The 19177-nt window shown below is 38.2% G+C and overlaps 1 protein-coding gene across 2 annotated transcripts in view; it reads right to left on the bottom strand.

The window, feature by feature from the left end:
• adamts12 (ADAM metallopeptidase with thrombospondin type 1 motif 12) overlaps positions 1–19177 on the bottom strand; it is a 340375-nt gene that overhangs the window by 135951 nt on the left and 185247 nt on the right. For both annotated transcript variants that reach the window (XM_031894766.1, XM_018090830.2), the window contains exons 5-9: positions 18789–18872; positions 16559–16683; positions 5392–5541; positions 1463–1606; positions 514–658 (exon numbers count right to left, since the gene is read on the bottom strand). In XM_031894766.1, the coding sequence (XP_031750626.1) occupies positions 514–658; positions 1463–1606; positions 5392–5541; positions 16559–16683; positions 18789–18872 (648 nt within the window). The remainder of the gene's footprint in view (positions 1–513; positions 659–1462; positions 1607–5391; positions 5542–16558; positions 16684–18788; positions 18873–19177) is intronic.

Genomic DNA, 19177 nt, shown 5'->3' with positions numbered 1-19177 from the left:
TCATTAGATCATTATACTAATTAACGGTAATTGTTGACTGAGTGCTAAATTACTAATGTTGCTAAATGACTATGAAGATTTTCATTCATCCAGGTCATGGTATATCTAGTATAAATAAATCTAAAGCAACTGGACTTGTAAAGAAATCATTGAAGACGTTTCATTACTCATCCGAGCAGCTTCTTCTTCAGAACTGAAGAAGCTGCTCGGATGAGTAGTGAAACGTCTTAAATGATTTGGTATTTATACTAGATAATGTTTCTAAAGTTTCACTTGATTACTAATGGAACATTTTACAGTTACTTTGTAGTGTTATATAGGTGGTGTGTCTTTGTGTTTAAGGGATTTGGTCCTTTTGTCACATATCCCCACCCCCCAATAGCTAAATCTTTAAATACTTTGACCACCAAATGTCCCAAAAATACATTGACAACATTGAAATAAGGGGCAGTACATTTGTTGAGTGGGAATATCCATCGACAGTGTATAAAAGTGGCAAATTTAAAAACTTACATCGACCTCCTCACAAAAGGTTGCATTAGGCCCATACTGCAGCTGGCACTGGTGATTGACATCATATAATACTCCTGGTGCAATGATCGGTGGCTTTAGGTCTTTCTTTGCTGGCACATCATCAAGACAAAATCCCCAACCACGACTATAAACCAAAGAAAATGGATAAATATAGATATAGAAATGAAGAGTAACTATAGGCAATTTTAGCTGAGATTAAATATTAAGGTTTACAATAACCATTTTTAGCTTATGTATTTAAAAAGAATGTATTATTCCAGAGATATAATTTTTTTAACGTTGTCTATATTATTTATACAGAGAACCACCCTATATTTTCTGGCCTTTGGTATGGTGGTTGCTGAATGCCAATAAGAAAAGCACAGAGAGTCCAAAAGAATACTGAAAGAAACAAGTCAAGAACCACAATCTAGAAGACCTACAGTTGGGTGTGTGTGATGTAAGAGATTGTCTGGAGACATTATAGAAAGGTAGAAGAAGGAAGAGACCCCCAGTCAAATAATGACAAGAATGAAAGACCATGGAGAGAGGCTTCTGACTTGGCCAAACTTCTTACTATAGAAAGAACCGGCCATTTTGTATAGTAGTAGAATAATGCTGCTGTAAGTAATGCAAAATGAAGGGGAATTGAGAAGTGGTAAAGAAAGAAAAGGGAATGGAGGCATGGACATAATCATGGATATCAACGGCCCCACCAACACCCATTAAAAGCCCCCCCTCAAAACCCACACCCCTGCATCCATATCAGGTAGGAGTGGAGGTTGTGGGTTCCCAACAGGTCCTATCTCTGCAGGCTTTCAGTGACTGACAGGTCTACTGTTTCTATATTACACCTCCTTGGTGACTTCTTATATGTATATAAATTACAATAGGGCGTACATTATCTACTATATAGGCAACAGGCAATAAAAATGCCCTGGTCACTTACTCTAGAAAGCGGGTGATGTATTCCTTGCTGCAAGGAGACCATGTTAGGGGGGAAGTATTGTACTGTAGCTGTCTCGACATGATATACGGGTTTCTACCAGCGATCTCGCAGTCGTTCCCTTGGCCGTCGTGCTGTATTCCAAAACTGAGAACAAATGACAGGTCACAGCAAAATTTAGTAGATTATATGAAGAACTTTTACATAGAATCTCCGTCCTCAGACCATGAAGATAGAAGGTTAACTTGATTGAACTTCCTCTGAGATATAATCTCTCTCAGAATTGCTTTTACCGCACATTAAGTTAAACGAGGCACCAATTTCAATCTCCAAGCAGTAATACGGCCTTTTATTAGATTAGCAGCATTTCATTTGATAATTCCTATTAAGTGAAAAAAAATCTTGGAGACTCGGAAGTTATTTTAGCAAGTGGTGACAGGATCATTTTATTTATTTATTTTTTATCTTTAGTCAAGGCAAATGGTTTGTAGATTATTATGGTTATTATTATGGTTATTTTGTACCAGTGCATCTTGCTCAGGTATAGAGATGTAGCGAACTGTTCGCCGGCGAACTAATTCGCGCGAACATCGGGTGTTCGCGTTCGCGCAAATTCGCAGACTTTTGCCGATGTTCGCCACTTTGGGTTCGCCGCATTTTTTTTTTGCGCCGCGTTTTTTTGCCTTGGTTTTTCCGCCGCGTTTTTTCGCTTCGTTTTATCGCCTATGCATATACATAGGAATAGCTCGCGTTTTTTTTTGCGTTATTTTTTGGCTTTTTTTTTGGCGTTTTTTTTACAAGTATTTTTCAGAGACATTTTTGCCCTTGATCCCCCTCCTGCATGTCACTGTCCAGGTCGTGGCACCCTTTAAACAACTTTAAAATCAGTTTTCTGGGCAGAAATGGCTTTTCTAGGTTTTAAAGTTCGCCTTCCCATTGAAGTCTATGGGGTTCGCAAAGTTCGCGGATATTCGCGAGTTTTGGCGAAAGTCCGCGAACGGGTTCGCGAACATTTTCGGCGATGTTCGCTACATCACTACTCAGGTACCACTGGGAAACATCATTAACTATTTTGGTGCTATCAGAAGAATAACTTTAGCAAAATGTCATTTAGTATAAAATCAATTTAAGTTACAAATGCCTGTCAATTATATTATTCCTGCACAAACACATTCAAGCCCCTTGCAACCAGATAGCTGCTGAGATTCCAAACTGGAGAGATGCAGAACAAAAAACGTAAAAATAATTTGAAAAAACTATGAATAACAAAAAACGAAGACCAATTGCAAATTGCCTCAATAAGGCAAACGTACTTCCTGAATGTTAACCATTTCCTTGAAAAACCCTGAGGAGGGGGGGCGGAGCTGATAACTGGAGACTCCCATTCTTACCCAACTACAGGTAGGGGTTCCTTCCTACTGACTGTCAGATTGCTCAGATTGCATGTACGTACTCCTCTCACAGAACAAACATTTTCTGCCCTGTGTTAACCAGGTTCAAAAAAATTAAGCTCTGCAGTTTTAGTTTTGGTTATAGCTCTGTGCCGCAGCATGTTTTGGGTCTGAGTTATTTATTAAAGGAAAACTATACCCCAGAATGAATACTTAACCAACAGACAGTTTATTTTATGTTAAGTGGCCTATTAAAAAATCTTGCCAAACTGGAATATATATATCAGTATTGGCCTTTTACATCCTTTCCCTTGAGCCGCCATTTAGTGATGGGCTGTGTGCTCCCTCAGAGATCAGCTGACAGGAAGTGATGCAGCTCTAACTGTAACAGGAAGTAGTGTGGGAGTAAAAGGCAGAACTCTGGCCATTCATTGGCTGATGGTGCCTAGCATGTATGTGTGGCTTGTTTGTGTGCACTGTGAATCCTATGATCCCGGGGGGCGGCCCTTATAAATAAGTATATTTTTAAGAAAATGGTTTATTTAGATGAAGCAGGGTTTTACATATGAGCTGTTTATGCAATATATTTTTATAGAGACCCACATTGTTTGGGGGTATAGTTTCCCTTTCAGTAAAATGTAAACTCAATAAGTGGTTTATGACAATACACTACCTAAATGGCCGAATTACACTCTGTTCTTTCTACTCTGCAGCAGAATGGATAGACACGCTTAAATGTATGTTTTCAGTATGGATTTCAAGCAACACAGAAGATTGATGGACATGCTTGGAAATACATGGTTCCAAATGACACCCTAATGCTGTTTTTTTATCTTTGCAGTTATAATTCATAACACATCATGCCCACGAGGGTTTCAACAATGGACTTTATATATATATCTAAATATCCATATGTCAGACCTGTCTGCTTTTTTTAGTCTCAACATTTCTACAGTTTAAATGCCTTCATTTATCTTCCTCATTATCACGTTTTCACATTCATCTTCCGTTTTATAGGATTTATACTTTGAGTCACTGGGGACGGCACATATTATATACATATATCTCAGGTTGGAACTTTCACCCCTGATTCCCGATGGCCATAGAAATGTAAAGGTCTTACATTCTGACAAGCCAAACCTTCCTTGAGCTACAGGTCTAAGCCAAAACGTTTTATTTGTGCTTACTATATATATATATATATATAAGGAAGAGTGGAGCACACCCTATTAAGGCTCAAATGCCCTGGGTGCTGGCAAAAATGGGGAATATAAACCAGGTTCTCCCTGAAGAAGAGCACAGTCGGTCCTCGAAATGTTGGATTTTTTTAATTAAAACTTTTGTCACTAATTATTAAGTCCTTGTGTGTGCGGCTCTCTGTCCTTATATATATATATTTTATGTTTATGTAAATACCAGAATTTATAATATTGGCATATTGGAAAGGGGTCAGCAAATATGTACCAAATATTTAAAAATATGTGATTTTTTAATTCAAATTGTGTTTCAAAAACTTGAATGTCTGGTATTTATTAAGTGCAAAAACCCCAAAAACTCAAACGTAAACATTCGCCATCTAAAAGTTTGTGAGTATTAATGGGCAGGCATGGATTTGCGGCAAATTTCCTTGTTTCGCCATTGGCAGATTTTTTCACGAAACAGGTGACAATTTCTTTTTACGACTGCAACAATTTTTTTGATGCGCAATATTCCACTGTTGAATTTTCCACTGTTTCGCGAATCTTTCAAAAGATTCGGGAAACGATGAAAATGTAAAAAAAATTGTCTGTGAAGTCTGTTCACAGGTTCAAACGGATTCGCTCAAAACTACTTGTGAGTTTCTATAGAAGTCAATAGGAGTTGTCCTAGGCAAAGTCAAGCCATATTTTCAAACTTGAGTTTGTAAACTCGAAAAATGTGAGAAATTCAAGTTTTTTATTCAAACGAGTTTTCCTTAATAAATAATCGAGCATTCCACGTGCCAGTTTATTCGATTTAGAAAAACAAACTCAAATTCACAAACTCGAAAATTGATAAATAACCCATAAATGTAATATTCCTTTTTAAGCCGTTCTTCACATGAATGAGCTCTTCTAAAATAAAAGGGCATGTAATAGTTTGAATGCTGGCTTCAATTGCATAAAGGGCCATTTTACTGCTGGATAGGATGTGTGACTGTAAAAAAAAGGGGTGAAAAAAACCCCCAAGATTGACCAGGAGATCATAATAAATATGGGGACCAACCATACCCCCCAGTGAAACGTCTTCAATGATTACTTAACAAGTCCAGTTGCTTTAGATTTATTTATACTAGATATACCATGACCTGGATGAATGAAAATCTTCATAGTCATACCCACCTTTATGTCTGCTTGGTAATATTATTTATAGAAAAACATTGGTACCACAATTAGTTTAGGAGCTGCAGTTGAGCATATTCCTAGATACAGGCCCTTTGGATCAAATCAAACATATGAATTTCCCTTTCCAACCTACAAAATTATTTCCACAATATCCAGATGTCACATCCCTATTTCCTACCTGTGTCCAAGTTCGTGTGCAATAGTAAATGCAAGAGGGAGGCCGGTATCCTCGTTAATGTTACAGCTCTTGGAAGGCTGACACATGCCGGAGAGGTGAGAAAGACCCAGCGTTTCACAAGGACTGTTCTTTGAAGCACAGATATCTTTCCTGGGGGTGAAAAGGCAAAGGCACGCTATAAATGATTGGTGTCCAAAATTATGCACTAAATGGGCAGATTATATGATCATGTATTACATATCAACACCTAAATGGAGTTAGGTACTTAAAAAACCACATAGGTCACTAGAAAAATGTATTAAAAACAAACTCCCAAATGTAATTAAAGCACTAGTTTGCCCTGGGGCAGTAACCCATAGTAACCAATAAGCTGTTTGCTTATAAACAGGTGACCAGTAAGTGCTGCCTGCTGATTGGTTGCATTGGGTCCTGGACAAAAATGAGTGTCTTTTCTTTAAATAACCCCCTAGAATCTTTACTGACACAAAATCTCCATTGTTTTGTGCATTTTATGCTCCACAAGCACTGCCATTTAGATGTTGATATATACAGGTTTCTGCTCCCCTTACTGAGGGTCTGGTGAACTAGGACCACATCTTATATTTGGGGAGGTATCAACTGCAAAAGAAAAAAAAATCTACTAATATACTTATTGTATATTTATTGTTGTATTTTTTTCAAATTACAGTATATGCCATACCACATGTCAAAAGACCAGATAATATTAAAATGATTGCTATACACATAAATCTATAGAGCTCTTGGGCAGTAGGGATGTAGCGAACATCGCCAAAAATGTTCACGAACCCGTTCGCGGACTTTCGGCAAAACTTGCGAATATTCGCGAACTTTGCGAACGCCATAGCCTTCAATGGGAAAGGCGAACTTTAAAACCTAGAAAAGCCATTTCTGGCCAGAAAACTGGTTTTAAAGTTGTTTAAAGGGTGCCACGACCTGGACAGTGGCATGCAGGAGGGGGATCAAGGGCAAACATTTCTCTGAAAAATACTTTGTAAAAAAAACGCAAAAAAAAACACAGGCTATTCCTATGTATACGCAAAGGCGAAAAACCGAAGCGAAAAAACGCGGCGGAAAAAACCGAGGCAAAAAAATGCGGCGAACCCAAAATGGCGAACATCGCCAAAAGTTCACGAATTTGCGGACTTGCGAACACCCGATGTTCGCGCGAATTAGTTCACCGGCGAACAGTTCGCTACATCTCTATTGGGCAGGCAGGGGACCACATTTGGCCCGTGGGCCTCCAGTATATACTGTATATATACATCTTAGTAGGCCTGAGGATGGACATACTGTATTTTTGAGTAGAATGTAGTGGTTCTTAGATGTCAAAACTAGCAGAAAATAGGAGGAGGGAAATAAGAGACGTTTAAGAGATGTTTAAGGAGACATATCAGAAAAATATAAATCAGCCTGTCAGCACCAATATCCTGTACTGTACAGTTAATTCTTGATTTATGTCAAATGGTTTGGAAAGAACCATATCTAACAGAGTCTAAATGACCTCCTGTGATTTCTGTCAGTAAGAACAGCAATACCTGAACATTGTGCTCAACAGGCCTGCGGGGAAGAGCTGTAGCCCTTGTAGCTGCATATCATAGTCTGACATTACCAGTGGCTCATATATTTGATATATACCTCCCTATCATCTGCAAATGTAGGAAAAGGATGTACGAATACCTTTATCTTTCTTGCATAGTCATATAACCACGAGATAACTGTAGCTACATTTGCAGAGTTATACATAATCATAACTAGAGAATTATATCGTTTAAAAAGACAGAACCACTTTCACTGAAGTATACAGTATTTCCTGCAAATACAGAAGGCTTCCACCAAATTTAGTTTGTTTAGATACTTTGAAGGATTAACGGGTATTATATGTATTCTATATTAAGAAGCACAGTGCATGTGTTTTATTTAAGGTTATCATCAGTCCCCTATTTAGACCCCCTGTCCCCGGCAAGTGTCCTTGCCTGTGGAATCTATCCCCGGCTGTCCCCGGCCAACCATTGATGCTCCATAAGGTTTCCCATGGGAATACACACTTTTTAAATGGAGGTTAAGTTGTATTTATACCATTTTAGTCACCTACCGTATTTTTCGGACCATAAGACGCACTTTTTTTCCCCCAGAAGTGGGGGGAAAAAGTCCCTGCGTCTTATGGTCCGAATATAGCCTACCGATATACTTTAAAAAAATGTTTTTACTTGCCCATGTGGTCTCTGCAGGGCCCTCCTCTATTTGCCGGCGCTTAGCTATGGCGCTGTGCGCATGCACAATGACGCGCATGCCCATACGCATGCGCGTCATTGTGCATGCGCCAGAGCTAAGCACCGGTAAATAGAGGAGGGCCCTGCGGAGACCACATGGGCAAGTAAAAACATTTTTTTAAAGTATATCGGTAGGCTATATGCTGGTACAGATGGGGGCAATATGTTGGGTGAAATATGTTGGGTGCTGCTGGTACAGGTGGGTGAAATATGTTGGGTGCTGCTGGTACAGGTGGGGGGCAATATGTTGGGTGCTGCTGGTACAGGTGGGGGGCAATATGTTGGGTGCTGCTGGTACAGGTGGGGGGCAATATGTTGGGTGCTGCTGGTACAGGTTGGGTTTTAATGCTCATAAAATATTTTAGGACACTTTGTTTCAGAATCTTTTTTTCTTCATTTCCCTTCCCAAAAAATTGGTGCGTCTTATGGTCCGGTGCGTCTTATGGTCCGAAAAATACGGTAATTAAAAAAAAAATTAAATCAGCCACGATTTTATCAAGCAAAGGTAATTTGTGTTTCCTTGAAAAACTGTGTGCTCTTATCTGTTGGACATTGGACAACACAAATGGCGCAATGGTTAATTATTTTATTTTCGTGTGTGTGCATGCATGAGATTATAGAGTTAGTCCTTTTCTTGATCAACTTTATGAGACCAGTAGCCTTCTATATTTCTGCATTGCTATTCCATACAATCAGGATATCAAGCAATGTTATGCACTTTGGTAGAAATAATATAAATGCAAACTATCTACTGAATGGTAGTGTGTTGGGGGTATCCTTAATGGAGAAGGATCTTGGGGTTTTTGTAGATAACAAGTTGTCTAATTCCAGGCAGTGTCATTCTGTGGCTACTAAAGCAAATAAAGTGCTGTCTTGTATAAAAAAGGGCATTGACTCAAGGGATGAAAACATAATTTTGCCGCTTTATAGGTCCCTGGTAAGGCCTCACCTTGAGTATGAGGGGCAGTTTTGGGCTCCAGTCCTTAAGAAGGATATTAATGAGCTGGAGAGAGTGCAGAGACGTGCAACTAAACTGGTTAAGGGGAGGGAAGGGTTAAACTATGAGGTTAGACTCTCAGGGTTGGGGTTGTTTTCTCTGGAAAAGAGGCGCTTGCGAGGGGACATGATTACTCTGTACAAGTACATTAGAGGGGATTATAGGCAGTTGGGGGATGTTCTTTTTTCCCATAAAAACAATCAATGCACCAGAGGCCCCCCCTTTAGATTAGAGGAACGGAGCTTCCATTTGAAGCAGCGTAGGTGGTTCCTTACGGGCCTGGATGAGTTCTTGAACAAGCATAGTATCCAAGGCTATTGTGATACTAATATCTCCAGTTAGTATTAGTGGTTGTATATATAGTTTATGTATGTGAGTGTATAGATTGGTAAGTATAGGTTGTGTGTGCTGGGTTTACTTGGAAGGGTTGAACTTGATGGATTCTGGTCTTTTTTCAACCCTGTGTAACTATGTAAGACCTTAATATTCTGTATTTCCTCCCGTACATTAGAGCAAGCTGGTAACAAGTCAAATGGATCAAACTGAAAATTAAATTAGACACTTTTAAAGCTTCTCCATTTTCCAAATTTATATCAAGCGTGGCAGCAAAACAAAAAGGATCATTTAGCAAACATAAAATATATACTTAACTTTTCAATGATTGCTTGTCTGATTATGGGATTTGAAATTAGCAAGAGCGTGGGCGTTTACAGTTACTGTACTTTTATGCATAAATGCACCCGAAAATGTTCCGTCCTGTGATGCAGTGACAATGACAGTTTTACTCATTCATAGAATTGGAATATACTGTATGGCAGGAGAAAATGTAAAGTTTCTTTTTTTTATTGTTTTTTGCACTGTCATTCTGGTTATCTAACACCAAGCCACATGTTTCATTGTATGGGCAATGAGGGAAAAATATACGTATTCAACAGCACATAAACAATACAGTCTGGGGATGTAATTGCTGCTAAGCCAGTTGGCGTCACACATTAGTATAATTACTATATATCTTTTGGCAGACATATTTTTCGGCTAAAGGAAAATAAATCTTTAAGAGAGTAAAAAAAAATGTTGAATGGTAAAGAGTAATAGTGTAAAACTTTATTTGACAAAATACTTGCCATTTTTACTAGAATTTTCATCTAATTGGGCACCAAGCCATTATGATTTGTATCTATCAAACTTATAGTCAATAATATTTTAGAATTACAATAGTTTACAATAGTCGTATTGCACCAATTAGACACCTTGTCTAGTGCAAACAAATTGCCATGGGAGATATCTCTTAAATTATTACCAATATTCAACAAAAGCAATTCTGGGAATGAAGTCCAGGATTGCTCCTAAAATGTCCATTTGTATGGAATACCCTATAGCAGGGGTCCCCAACCTTTCTTACTCGTGAGCCACAGTCAAATGTAAAAAGACTTGGGGAGCAACACAAGCACCATAAAAGTTCATGGTGGAGCCAAATAAGGGCTGTGATTGGCTATTAGGTGCCTCTATGCACACTATCAGCTTACAGGGGGCTTTATTTGGTAGTAATTGTTGTTTTTATTAAACCAAAACTTGCCCTCAAGTCAGGAATTCAAAAATAACTACCTGGTTTGAGAGCGACATCCAAGGGGTTGGGGAGCAACATGTTGCCCCGAGCCACTGGTTGCAAACGCTGTTTTTTCCCCCACAATGCACCCTTTTTTCCTAGAATTCCAGCATGATAGAGGACTCAAACATGCGATTGATGCAATACAATGTGCCTCACACAGTTGCATCTAATTCACCAAAATGGAACTGAACTTATTGCAAATCAAACACATCTCATTGGCTAAGGGATAGAAACAAAAAAACTATATATAGTGTAGTATTTTCTCTTAACAATACACCCTTTGTGATCCAATATATAATTATAGAAGGGATCAGTAGAAAGAAGATCAAATCTTTGAAACCAAAAGACTCCAAAATCTATGTAAAACACTTAAAACAAATCCCTTATCTGGAGTGGTTTTATAAAAGAGAAATTCCCCCCAATGAGCGGTTTTTATTTAAAATGCATTGGTGCCCATTAATGTTTTTTCTCACCGCCAATGCATTCTTGGTGAAAAAATGTCCCACATCTCTATAGAAGGCTGTATAGTACCAAGCTCTCTGCTTCTTAACAGCACCAAGGTACGAGCCCTTCATTGAATCAATGCAGATGTTGCACTAAAACCCATGTTTAATCCATCTCTTATATATCTAAGTAATATTTCTTATCCACAAATTTGACTAGAAACATTTTTAATCAATGTGAGCAAAATTTGCTCTGTCCCTCCGATTTGCTTTATTTTGTAAAATATTTTTTTCTCCTTATAACAATTTGTTAGTGAAAATATAGGTATGGGACCTGTTATCCAGAATGCTTGGGACCTGGGGTTTTTCGTATAAGGGGTCTTTCCATAATTTGGATCTCAATACCTAAAAAATCATTTAAACATGAAATAAACCCAATAGGGCTGTTCTGCCCCAATAAGGGGTAATTATATCTTAGTTGGGATCAAGTACAGGTACTGTTTTATTATTACAGAGAAAATGGAATCATTTAACCATTAAATAAACCCAATAGGGCTGTTCTGCCCCCAATAAGGGGTAATTATATCTTAGTTGGGATCAAGTACAGGTACTGTTTTATTATTACAGAGAAAAGGGAATCATTTAACCATTAAATAAACCCAATAGGGCTGTTCTGCCCCCAATAAGGGGTAATTATATCTTAGTTGGGATCAAGTACAGGTACTGTTTTATTATTACAGAGAAAAGGGAATCATTTAACTATTAAATAAACCCAATAGGGCCGTTCTGCCCCAATAAGGGGTAATTATATCTTAGTTGGGATCAAGTACAGGTACTGTTTTATTATTACAGAGAAAAGGGAATCATTTAACCATTAAATAAACCCAATAGGGCTGTTCTGCCCCCAATAAGGGGTAATTATATCTTAGTTGGGATCAAGTACAGGTACTGTTTTATTATTACAGAGAAAAGGGAATCATTTAACCATTAAATAACCCCAATAGGGCTGTTCTGCCCCCAATAAGGGGTAATTATATCTTAGTTGGGATCAAGTACAGGTACTGTTTTATTATTACAGAGAAAAGGGAATAATTTAACCATTAAATAAACCCAATAGGGCTGTTCTGCCCCAATAAGGGGTAATTATATCTTAGTTGGGATCAAGTACAGGTACTGTTTTATTATTACAGAGAAAAGGAAATCAGTTTTTAAAATTTGTATTATTTCATTATAATGGAGACTATAGGAGATGGGCTTTCTGCAATGGCCTAGCTGTGACTTTCACTGATTTGTCCATACCCCAAGCCATATCATCTCTAGTCAAGTAAATCTGCATTTTTTGTGGATTAAAAGCATGCATTTTACTTAACTTGCTTTTTGGTTTTTCTAGGAACAGAACATTAACAACAATAATTAAGCCGGCCATGTCATATCTAAATCCATATTACAATTGTTCCTTTTTAATGGACTTTGTAGTCAAACATATATTTATATTTTATATAGGCAAATTGTCTTATCTACAATGAAGGAAACAGATTCATGTCATATAGTGACAAGATAATAACAGTATTTTTGAAGAAAAAAACACACACACATTTTAGAAACACAAATATAAAGACAGCAAATGATGATTCCTGCGTGTTCTCTACTGGTTATACTGTCAGAATAATACACTAGCTTTGGAAAATGAATGTTTATAATGTGATATAAAATTACATACCACCAAACATCAGTTTTGCATTATGGTATTTAACAGCATTGTGTTTTAATACAATTCTTGTCATGCACATAAATGAGGTTCAGTGTTGAAAAGTGCAAAATTAAGCACTTTGGTAGAATATAAATAACATAAATATTCTAAATGGTAGTGTGTTGGGGGATCCTTAACTGAAAAGGATCTGCGGATTCTTGTAGATAACAAGTTGTCTAACTCCTGGCAATGTCATGACTTGTGCAGGGACAAATACCTGCCCCTCCTTTTGCCCCAAACTACTGGCCTAGGAAATAATAACTACTTACAGCTTGTCCTTCGTTGGAAATTATATTGGCCACAACTTTATTACATGACATAAGCAATAAAACACAAGTATATTAACAAATATTAAACAGTAATACTTCGAGCTCTAAAGACCCTGGCAATAGACCAAACTAAGTGCATGACAACCGTACCGGCCACCAGCCTCTCGTGCCTTCCAGCATGGTGGGTACACAGGATCATGGGCGTCCACAGAAGGGGGCAAGAGGGGGCACTTGCCCCCCCCCTGGAAAAGTAGCAAAAAAAACAAAAACCTTACTCCGTTTCTGCACTTTCCCCTCAAGCCCGTTTTTGCTGTGCTCCGATTGGATCTTTCTTCTTGTGGATTCACCAATCAGAGCACAGCTTCCTTGACAGACAGTAAAATTGACCAATCAGAGCACAGATGCACACAGGGATCGGGAGATTTTGCAAACTGGAAACAGAAATAAAGACTGAAAAGATGAATCTGCAGCTGTAACTTTACCTGAGAACCAACTCTCAACTTTTGCTGCAGTTTTCATCCCACAGGTACTATACAGTTCTAAAGAATCACTAGCTGACATTAAATTGTTTAATTTATAATCTATCCCCTACCCTAACACATGGAGGGTAAGTTAACTCTTTCCCTCTGAAAAAGCTCATTGTGTGTTTATATATGTGTTGTTGTTTTTTGCACTTACTATTTTTTTTTTTTTTTTGTCATTGTTTTGTTCATTTATAGTAAGTTACAGTGGGGCCAATGTTGTGTATCAGTGCCAGTGTTATAGTGCCAGGGCCTGAATATCTGCCATCAGTACCCACTGCTCCTCATGGCATATAATGTGCTGGGTTTGTAAATACGGACTGCATCTCACTGTATATAATGGGGAGTCAGTACCCACTGCCTTTCTTGCTATAAAACTAACATAAACACATCTAAAGGGGTGGTTCACTTTTAAGTTAACCTTTAGTATGTTATAAAATGGCCTATTCCTAGCAACTTTGCAATTGGTCTTCCTAATTAATTTTTTTGAATAATTTGCCTTTCTCTTCTGCCTCTATACAGATTTCAAATGGGGGCCAAAAAATATTGCTCTGCGAGGCTACAATTTTATTATTATTATAATTTTGTATTACTTATTTTTCCAAGTAGGCCCCTTAACTATTCATATTCCCATCTCTTGTTTAAATCACTACCTGGTTGCTAGGGTAAATAAGACCCTAGCAACCAGATAGCTGCTGAAATACCAAATGGAGAGCTGCTGAACAAAAAGCTAAATAACTGAAAAACCATTAAAAATAAAAGTGAATTCGAATGCGAACTACCCCTTTAAGCTAACTGATCCCAAACACAAATGTTTGCAGATCCCCTAACAGAAGTGCGCGTATGAATACTTTTACTACTAATACTAAACATTTTAGGGTAAAAAAAAAAAGCACCCCCACCCGCACTTTTGTACAGTATCCCTGGGAGTCAGTGGGAACGGCAAGAGGTAGTTGGGAGGTTAACTTTTTACGTCAGCAGTGAATCCACTAAGTGTCACATTAGCTGTAGGTCAGTCTGTGTATGGGCCATATTTAGCCTCCCCTAGTATCATCCTGCAAAAAAAAAAAAAATATATATATATTTATCTGTTGCAGGATGATGCTAGCTTACTTGCCCCCCCTTGGAAAATTTTCTGCGGACGCCCATGCACAGGATTGCTTGCTTCAACCAAGGTATCAATATATATATACATATATATATATATATCTATATATATGTAACACCTCCCAGAGACCCATTGCTCTTAGAGAGGAAACATCAAAAACCATGTGCCATTGAACAAGTGGGACTTGCTAAACTCGGCACTGCCAGGGACCTGCTGCCAGGCTGTGACAACGGGCCATCCTCCCTTAACTCTTGCCTCACCATATACCCAAAATACTCACCTTCTTGGGTCAACTTAACCTGTATCCCATTACCCAGGCCACAGTTGTGACAACTAACAAAAATGGGAACAATGGGAGGGCGGGTGGGACTCCGTTTTCTCTTTCCAAAATGGATGCCCTGCTTAACTGCGCCTTCTTCAAATACCATATGCTCCACCCCAAAATGCTAAATACTAAGCCCCAGCTATTAACCACTGTATGGCAGTTTGTCCCGCCCAGTCATGCGCCCTGTTTTAGCAATTGCTGTATCGGGCTTCCCTTTCTGTGGCTACTAAAGCAAATAAAGTGCTGTCTTGTATAAAAAGGGCATTGACTCAAGGGATGAGGACATAATTTTGCCTCTTTATAGGTCCCTGGTAAGGCCTCACCTTGAGTATGCAGTGCAGTTTTGGGCTCCAGTCCTTAAGAAGGATATTAATGAGCTGGAGAGAGTGCAGAGACTGCAACTAAACTGGTAAAGGGGATGGAAGGGTTAAACTATGAGGTTAGACTGTCAGGGTTGGGGTTGTTTTCTCTGAGGTAAATGCCTAGCTCCCCCGCACCATTGCCCCTAGGCACGTGCCTCATCTGCCCACCCCTAGATCCGGCCCTATTCTCTTGGATGCTGGCTATTTTTTTCTATAAAATTTTCACTTAACTTTAATAGATCCACAGGGTAAATCCAGGCTGAAACAGCAGCGCAAATACAGATCATTAGCAATTTATATAATGTTAGCAATGTCAAAATGATGAGATTCCTTTCAAATATGCTATGAACCCATAATTCTTAGAAGTTAATGAAAAACAAAATATACTTATATTTTTCCTGGAAGAACAGGGAGCCTCCATGGGATACAATGAATGGCCTGCTTGTTCACACAGTAAATCTTAGCTTTCCCCATGCTCCAACGGCCTCCTGCAATCTAACATTCTCACTTGTTTTGTGAGGCAGAATCCTTATTACACATGACAGGAGGAAAAAAATGCCCAAGACTGAATGTATTTCTCTTTACAAATAATTCAAGGGAGCAACTTCTCTATTAGCTGTTCCGAAACAATCTAAGTTTGAGCTACTAAATAATTGCAGAGAACAAAGACAAATAACTTATACATGAAAGGCTGATAGAACGAAAAGTAGTTTGTAGATTGTAAGCTCTTTTGGGCAGGGCTCTCTTCACCTCTTGTATCGGTTATTGATTGCTTTATATGTTACTCTGTATGTCCAATGTATGAAACCCACTTATTGTACAGCGCTGCGGGATATGTTGGCGCTTTATAAATAAATGTTAATAATAATAATAATAGGGGGTATAAACAGGACAGATTCGCTCATCACTAGAACTACCATACTTTGTTAGTAGGCTTCCTATCATTAAAGGGGTGGTTCACCTTTAAGTTAACTTTTAGTAGGTTATAGAAAGGCCTATTCTAAGCAACCTTTCGATTAGTCTTCATTATTTATTGTTTATAGTTGAAATTATTTGATTTCTAACTCTTTGCAGCTTTCAAATGGGGGTCACTGACTCCTAAGAAAAAAAAAAACTATTGCTCTGTGAGGCTACAGTTTTATTTTTATTGTTGCTTGTTTTTCTAATAGGTCCTCTTATTCATATATAAGTCTTTCATTCAAGCCACACCTTGGTTGCTAAGGTAGTTTGGATCCTAGCAACCACATAGCTGCCGAACCTCCAAGCTGGAGAGCTGCTGAACAAAAACTAAAATAATTACAAAACTGCAGATAATAAAAAATGAAGACCAACTGCAAATTGTCTCAGAATATTACTCTCTGCATCATACTTAAAGTTAACTCAAAGGTGAACAACCCCTAGTACTTTACGTTTCAGTTCATAGTGCAAACTCATCTTACACATAGTTACATAGCCATACTGGATATTCATATACAGGATCACAATGGATTACCTGGTTAGCAGCACTGCTACGTCATGGTGAGCAGGGTGTGCATCACTTTTTGGATTGATACTCTTCTGCCATTTACAAAAACTGGCCAATGTTTGATCAGCATTGTGAACGATCTTGAGTCCTTCCTAAACAAAAAACAACAATGTTTAACTTCATGGCCATATGTGGGGATGGCAAAGAACGGCAAATACTCAATCAAATCCTACTAGACTGCACCAGGTTTATTATTCTTCAATACTATGGCTCAGTCCCCAATCACTTGTTGTACTATCTGTGTGCTTTAGTGCCCTTTCCTCAATAGGGCAATAGCAGCATTGGTAAATACAGTATTGACTGCACCAATGACATTTCAATGAATTTCAGTGAATTTCAAAACAAAACATATAGGACTGTGGAGACTTGTTCCCTCCCATTATCACTCTTGCCCCGTTGCACCTAGCTGACAAAAGACAATGGCACCGTTGTGTGGGTGGAGTTCTGCCACAGCTTTATTATCAAATACGTCCAAAATTAGTTCTTGCCATGTATATTCAAACTTTTCCAAACAATAAACCATTTTGTTAACGAATGCCGGCCACTGCGAACGCAGTGGGCATGTAGAAGCCATAATACAACATCAGAACCTAAATGGCCAAGGACTACCCCCCGCCATTTGCTGTGACAAACCACAAATTTATATTGATATGAATCAACTAAAAAAAAATTTTTATTTTTTATTTTTTATAAACAGAGTGTGCTTAAACAGGGAGGGTGGGAGGGGGATGCTGCTCGGTGGAATCCAGGAAGCAGAGTGGCAGCAGCAGCGCGGGAATGCAGGCACAACATGGAAAAATATAGGGGAAGATTTGAATGACTCAATGGGGGTGGGAAAATTGTTCCTGTGAGTCAGAGGCAGACTCTCATGGTTTCCGGTGGTATCATGCATGTTATGTGTAGAAATTATATATATATATTATATATTTTTTATTATATATTTTTGGCAGTTTAGATATTATTCATGTACTGTATAGGTATGGGACCTGTTATCCAGAATGCTCAGGACCTGGGGTCTTCAGGATAAGGGATCTTTCTGAAGTTTGGATCTCCATAACTTAAGTCTACTAAAAATCATTTAAATATGGAATAAACTCAATAGGCTTGTTTTGCCTCCAATAAGGATTCATTATATCTTAGTTGGGATCAAGTACAGGTACTGTTTTATTATTACAGAGAAAAGGGAATCATTTAACCATTAAATAAACCCAATAGGGCTGTTCTGCCCCCAATAAGGGGTAATTATATCTTAGTTGGGATCAAGTACAGGTACTGTTTTATTATTACAGAGAAAAGAGAATCATTTAACCATTAAATAAACCCAATAGGGCTGTTCTGCCCCAATAAGGGGTAATTATATCTTAGTTGGGATCAAGTACAGGTACTGTTTTATTATTACAGAGAAAAGGGAATCATTTAACCATTAAATAAACCCAATAGGGCTGTTCTGCCCCCAATAAGGGGTAATTATTTCTTAGTTGGGATCAAGTACAGGTACTGTTTTATTATTACAGAGAAAAGAGAATCATTTAACCATTAAATAAACCCAATAGGGCTGTTCTGCCCCAATAAGGGGTAATTATATCTTAGTTGGGATCAAGTACAGGTACTGTTTTATTATTACAGAGAAAAGGGAATCATTTAACCATTAAATAAACCCAATAGGACTGTTCTGCCCCCAATAAGGGGTAATTATTTCTTAGTTGGGATCAAGTACAGGTACTGTCTTATTATTACAGAGAAAAGGGAATCATTTAACCATTAAATAAACCCAATAGGGCTGTTCTGCCCCCAATAAGGGGTAATTATATCTTAGTTGGGATCAAGTACAGGTACTGTTTTATTATTACAGGGAAAAAGGAAATCATTTTTAAAAATTAGAATTATTTGCTTATAATAGCTTCTATGGGAGATGGCTTTCGGAACTTTCTGGAAACCGGGTTTCCGGATAACGGATTCCATACCTGTACCTAATATAACTAAAGGGTTCTAAATGAATGGGAGATATCTCTAGGTTTTGTCAAACTCAAATCACATAGAAGCTGTCATCCATAGGGAATCCCGTAGGGTTATTTGATTTTTCCGTTTTGATTGCTTGGGGAATCTCAGAACCACAGGGACCAAAATGTCCTTTTTTAATACTTTATGGCAGACAATTATGATAGTAGGCAGGTACCACTGGGGAAATCTGACTCACCTCTTCCTCTTCCAGCAAAATAAGGCGAACCACTTTAATATGAATTGCGTTGCCGATGTTTGGGTCGTGGAATAATCCCGTCACCTGTTGAAACAAGAAGGGGAATACTCATTCATATCAATAGTACGTTATTTATGCAAGTAGATTAGGTTTTTCATTTTAAGACTTCTACAATTTATTGTCTTCGAAATGTCCAGATACAAAAAAAAAATGGCATCTCGCTGTATTGTAGCAGCGGCTTTACCAGTGACTAACACAGATATACAGCACCAAAAGTCATTATTTGGGGTAATATTTCCTTTTATTCTCAGGCAACTGCTCTATTTTCCAATGGGCATTCATTCACATTGTTTTATTATGTTTTTTTTCTCAGCCCAAGTACATTAGAG

This window comes from Xenopus tropicalis, chromosome 1 (genome assembly GCF_000004195.4).
Source record: "Xenopus tropicalis strain Nigerian chromosome 1, UCB_Xtro_10.0, whole genome shotgun sequence".
Taxonomy (NCBI): domain Eukaryota; kingdom Metazoa; phylum Chordata; class Amphibia; order Anura; family Pipidae; genus Xenopus; species Xenopus tropicalis.
This window is presented reverse-complemented; position numbering and strand designations above follow the sequence as displayed.